We start from the raw sequence: 6000 nt of genomic DNA, 5'->3' as shown, positions 1-6000 counted from the left end.
CGACATACACAGACGAATTGTTGTTTTTTTTTTAATTTGAAAATAATTGTTAGTGAGGTATCCATATACTGAAATTTTCCCAAATAAATTATTGGCACTGAAATGTGTCTTTTCGTAAGCAAGATGATGAGTATTCGACAAACACATACAAATCTGCTCTTTTTAGTAGCCTATTTCAAGATAATTGTCAGTGAGGTATCCGTATACTGAAATTTTCCCAAATTAATTATTGGCACTGAAATGTGTCTTTTCGTAAGTAAGATGATGAGCATTCGACAAACACATACAAATCTGCTCTTTTTAGTAGCCTATTTCAAGATAATTGTCAGTGAGGTATCCGTATACTGAAATTTTCCCAATTATTATCAATAATACGAAATAACCACTGTATAAATTACGTTACAAATTATTTGGAATTATGTAAACACGTATAACTCATGTTGAATTGTGAGGTTAAATCCAACCAGGTAGCCTGCTTTTCTCTTAGAGAACGTCCGTCAGTACATTTATTCTATAACATGGATGCATAATTGCTGACGAGTTCTAAAGGAATTCCCACTTCGAACTGTGAGAAGTTCGGTGCTCTTTTCTTTTTTTCTTCCATGACTATTGAAACTTGTTATTTGAAAATTGTGAGGATGTTTGAAAGCAGTCCGACAAACAAAAACGAAGCGATAATTGACATAGTGCGTTCGTTCGCTGTTTTATACGCGGTAACCTAGCGCTCAGATGATTCTTCTCAAGCGAGCGTACCGTCAGCTGATGGTACTGAGTTGATCGAGGGAAAATGTCGGTGCACCGCATCTGTAACTTGATCATTGTCAAGAATTAACCATGTTTCCGTGATTGCTGATAAACGGGTTAGATGATCGAGAATGGTGCACACGGCCACTAATCTAGTTATCAGTCAATACCTTTACGTGTTGGCCATCTAGAATTAATATATCTTTCATAACTATTATATTGTTCATGTATACACCTGATAAATGAAGACGGAGACTTCTGACCTAATAAATTCTCTAAAATTAATATTAAACTCAAAATATGACTAAGAAACATGTAAAGGACTGAAACATCCCAAGTAGCACTTGTCAATAATCTGGAAAATTGACTTCATTTTTACAGGCAAGCTCCTAGTTCTTAGTTAAGAAAAAAAATCACTGCTCAAACACCAGAAAATGAGGGAACTAATAGGAGTTTCTAGAATCTAGTAATATACTGTAAGAGTCTGCGAACTGTGTATAAATACGACCTTTTTTTTTTTTTTAATATCTTAAAATGCAGATTAGTGTTTTAAGATGACAGTCTGATTCTACAAAACAAAAGATGATTCTTATAAACTGAATGAACAATGGTATAAGTTTAAATATCTAACATTAAAGTGAACAAGTTTGTAAAGAATCCAGCCCAACAATATTTCTGGGCATGGCCAGCTAAGTGACTGCTTCAGACAATAAATAAACGTGATTACTTGTCATACTCTGCTCCTATGAACACTAATTTAATTCAGATCCTAGTTCCATTTATAACAGTTGCATTCTCATTTGTTCTCCAGTGTAGTAAAGAAGGAAAACTAAAGCAAAATGACTAAGACAAATGTTTTGGACAAGGTTCAAAGCCTGGAAAAGACAACAAGTCTTGTTAAATGCTGCTTTTCCCACTTGCATGTCATATGTCACCAAGACAGAGAAGCATATCTTATCTAATAAGAGTATTATTGCACCAGGGATGTATATGATATTCACATTACGACCTTACAGAACATAAATTGGATGTGAATACACTCAGAACATAAGAAAAAGAAACAAATTTCAAACTTCTACACAGTCACATCAACAATGCTAAATAATGAACTAACAGATCATCTTTGCAAACCATTATGTATAAATGTGCAAACACGAAAAAGAGTCCAGAGCATCCTCGTGGCTCTATATTAATTCTTGATCTCAAAAGTGATATAAAAATAATTTTATTACAGTTGAGAATCTGAAGTAGTTCATAAAAACTGAGAAAGCGACCAATGTTTCATTTGATCAGTTTTATTAATGGAAGATAGAAATTGTACTGAAATTTATTTTAAGTAAAATTCTGGAATCCAGTTCACAAATAAAATACAAGTGGCAGATAACAGCTTTCTTGTGCGTCCTTGAACTTTATGTCCTTTCTATTAAGTTGCAATACACAAATCAACAGAGTGTGAATATGTCACATGCAAATTTAGACTTACGTATATATTTCAAGTAAAATTAACGTTAAAAATAAATAGTGATGGTAATCCCCACTTCACTACCAGCTAAGGTGATAATCTGTGTTTGTACAAGAATGTGTTAATATGTTTAAAAAAAAATCTTCACTTTCCACTATCTGTGGAAATTAATATATTGTGTTACAATAAACTTGTTTCACTTCCAGCCTGTATTTGATTAAGATTTACCGTCTTCCTTCGTCCTCTTGTTCACAAGACTTCGTATGTTTATAAAATACATTCTATGCTTCATATTTCCAAGCGTATTGTAATGGTGCCTGTTATACAAGTCTACATATATTTTTATAATATATTTATATATATATTAAGACAGTTTATTTTTTACAATTTCAAATTACTTAAGAAAGCGCATTATTCTTGGCATTTGTTAAAATAATATGGTCTTACGTCAGACTTGAATGTTCACAGGCATATTGCTCCATATACCATATGCACTCACCAGATAAAACTTGGGTTTAGCCTAACATCTCATAAAAAAGGATTACTGGAATGCCCAGTTGAAGCAGGACTAGCACCAAGCTGAAACAAGAAAAAAAATCATTAACAAAATACACACACGAAACATTTACAGTTCTCAAACGCATTCTTTCTTTGCATAACTAACTAAGTATCAATCAATCTTCTTAATGTATCCAGCTGTTTGCCGACAACATAAAGTCCACTATAGTCCACTGTAGTCTATTCAATTGTTGTTTTTCACTAGAAATGAGGGGTATTTTGATCGGTGTTCATTATAGATGCCTGTTGCTAGTAGCCAGAGTTGGGGTGTAGTCAATATATACTGCAGGGCTGTGTCTTCTGCAACTGGTACTAATGATTTTAATTTATTTCTTTCGTGGTTTATCGGTTCCGGACAATTGGCCACAGAAATTTGGGAACTGGGACAATTGGCCACACTGAGATACAAAGATAAATCTATGACTTCCAGAAGCTCTATATTGTGCGAATGGATACAGAGATTAATAATTGTAAATTCCACTAAGTATGTGAATTGCTATGTACATGTAAATTTGACTTCAAAAATGACCTTCTAGGTTGTGATCTACAGCTCTCAAGTACCGGATGACGGTGCCTTCTCCTTGTACCGCGGGTATTCTTCAACTATACGTGATATTCGTCTGTCCATGTTGATGTACTTCCGCTTCTTTTTGGCAGGAGAATGACCACCTTCCAATCTCTCTATGTATCTGTCGGCTGTAACGTTCAGTTCGTCAATATTCCTTGGTTCAGGTGGTAGGTGCAACTTCCTGGTACGGCGCACAGTTTTTTTAATAGATGGTTTCTTCGGTAGATTCACATTGGCTTCGCTTGAAATATGCTGTAATTCATTTTGAATAATGACAGACGTTGGCTCTCGGGAAGTCCCGCCCTTGCCTTCATGTTCTCTACACATTCCTTTGCCCTGCAGAATGATTCTTGTGTTCAGACGGTTCTTTGACGACACTGCTTCCATCTTCTGATAACGTGACTGTTGCATTACACCCGCCACGCATGTCACAGCACCAAACAACTCCATTCTTATTTTCTCTAAGTCTCGTGTACATGTAGCCAAGCTATATTAACCCTTTGTTGCCGGACATAAGAAAAAATTAAAATAAATCCGTTTTCTTTAGTGAATGTTGTTAGAATATGAATTCAAAACATACAGTAATTTTTTCAGAAATTTTTACTTTTTTTTTTTATTTTTTTATTTTAAAAAAGGTCGTATTTCTATATACAGTGCTGTCAGTATTCTTGATGGATTTTATTTATCAGGTTGCACGTAATTTCTGGCGGTTTATTATTCTTCCAGGTCTTCCAGTATGCAAAATAAATCACGGTACTTCTAAGTACGGTCAGGCAACTAAGGGTTAATTTGTCAGAGCCTCTTTCTGATTTTGTGAAGCTAATTTTTTCCGCCATAGTTCCGAATTAGTTTACAGCTTCTGGATTTGTCTTGTGTTATCATAGAAATATATTATAAATTGTTGCGAATTTGAGTATTGCCTTGAATTTTAATGTGTGGCTAATTGTCTTTGATACGAATTTCAATTATGTGGCGAATTGCCTCTGTGGCCAATTTTCTGTGGCGAGTTGTCCCCAGCTCATGGTTTATGGATGGACAGTATAGAAGAATGTGTTCCAGATCTACTAATTAAGTATAAGATACGTCAATATATGAAGTTGTAAGCATACATATGACAAAATATAAGTGTTATCTTCAAGACTGTCTTCAAAATCCACCCCAGCAAATAAGAAACTTTGCTGTGCTTTTCCTTCACTGTTAACCGCACCTCTACAAGAATTATTAGTTGTCCCTCAATTACAGTTACATCTTTGAGTTACAGAAGTTTCTTTTTTTAACACTTTCTATAGAAATACAGTAGAGATACACATGCAAAATTTTATCTAAATTTTGGCTCCAGTCCTGGAGAACAGTCTTTGGTAATGGATCCAACATATGCAGTTTAGGAAGTGAAATAGGGAGAGGAGTACGACAAGGATCCCTTTATCATCTACCCATTCAGCATCTACTTGGAGGATTTAGTGAAGAACTGTTTTCAGAACAAGGGAGGAGTGATAATAGGGGAAGAAGAATAAAGTGCATGAGATTCGGTGTTAGCAGAAGAGGAGACAATACTAAGGGATATGCTACTGGAACTAAATGACAGCTGTGAGCAGTATGCGATGGAGAAAAATGGAAACAAGACGAAGACCATGGTTATCGGAAGAAAAATATAGAAGGTAAACATGCGAGTTCTAATGAGGTAGTAGAGCAAATGAACAGCTTCAAATACTTGGGGTGTACTATAAGCAGTAACATGAGCTGCTGCCAGGCAGTCAAAAGGAGGATAGCAATGGACAAGGAAGCTTTTAATAGAGAAAGGAGCATCTTCTGCGGACCTCTGGAAAAAGAACTAATGAAGAGACTAGTAGAGTGCTTTGTGTGGCATTGTATGGGGCAGAAACATGGATATTATGACGAAGTGAATGGAAGCGACTAGAAGCATTTGAAATGTGGGTATGGAGAAGAATGGAACGTGTGAAATGGACAGACAAAATAAGAAATTAAGCTGTGTTGGAAAGAGTGGGTGAGGAAAGAATGATGCTGAGCTGATCAGGCTGGGTCACTGGCTAAGAAAAAACTGCCTACTGAAGGATGCTCTGGAAGAAATGGTGAACGGGAGAAAAGTTCAGGGCAGAAGAAGATAATACATGATAGATGACATTAAAATATATGGATCATATGTGGAGACAAAGAGGAAGGCAGAAAACAGGAAACATTGGAGAATGCTGGATTTGCAGTGAAAGAGCTGCCCTTGGACAGAACACTATGAAATGAAATGAAAATATGCAGTTTATACATTCCTTTGAAATGTTTGAATATTTATATATCTACGACACTCCTCAAGCGATCGGTTTGGAAGTAAATCCCGAAAAGACAAAGTATATGATTATGTCTTGTGACCAGAATATTGTACGAAATGGAAATATAAAAATTGGAGATTTATCCTTCAAAGAGGTGGAAAAATTCAAATATCTTGGAGCAACAGTAACAAATATAAATGACACTCGGGAGGAAATTAAACGCAGAATAAATATGGCAAATGCATGTTATTATTCGGTTGAGAAGCTCTTATCATCCAGTCTGCTGTCCAAAAATCTGAAAGTTAGAATTTATAAAACAGTTATATTACCGGTTGTTCTTTATGGTTGTGAAACTTGGACTCTAACTTTGAGAGAGGAACAGAGAT

General features: G+C 35.4%; 1 protein-coding gene across 3 annotated transcripts in view; it reads right to left on the bottom strand.

The window, feature by feature from the left end:
- Positions 1 to 204: 204 nt before the first annotated feature.
- Positions 205 to 6000, bottom strand: part of drongo (Arf GTPase activating protein drongo) — an 88357-nt gene continuing 82561 nt past the window's right edge. For all 3 annotated transcript variants that reach the window (XM_069836315.1, XM_069836317.1, XM_069836316.1), the window contains one exon: positions 205 to 2785. In XM_069836315.1, coding sequence (XP_069692416.1) covers positions 2735 to 2785 — 51 coding nt within the window. In that variant the 3' untranslated portion in view covers positions 205 to 2734. The remainder of the gene's footprint in view (positions 2786 to 6000) is intronic.

The sequence above is a fragment of the Periplaneta americana genome, chromosome 9 (assembly GCF_040183065.1).
Source record: "Periplaneta americana isolate PAMFEO1 chromosome 9, P.americana_PAMFEO1_priV1, whole genome shotgun sequence".
NCBI lineage: Eukaryota > Metazoa > Arthropoda > Insecta > Blattodea > Blattidae > Periplaneta > Periplaneta americana.
This window is presented reverse-complemented; position numbering and strand designations above follow the sequence as displayed.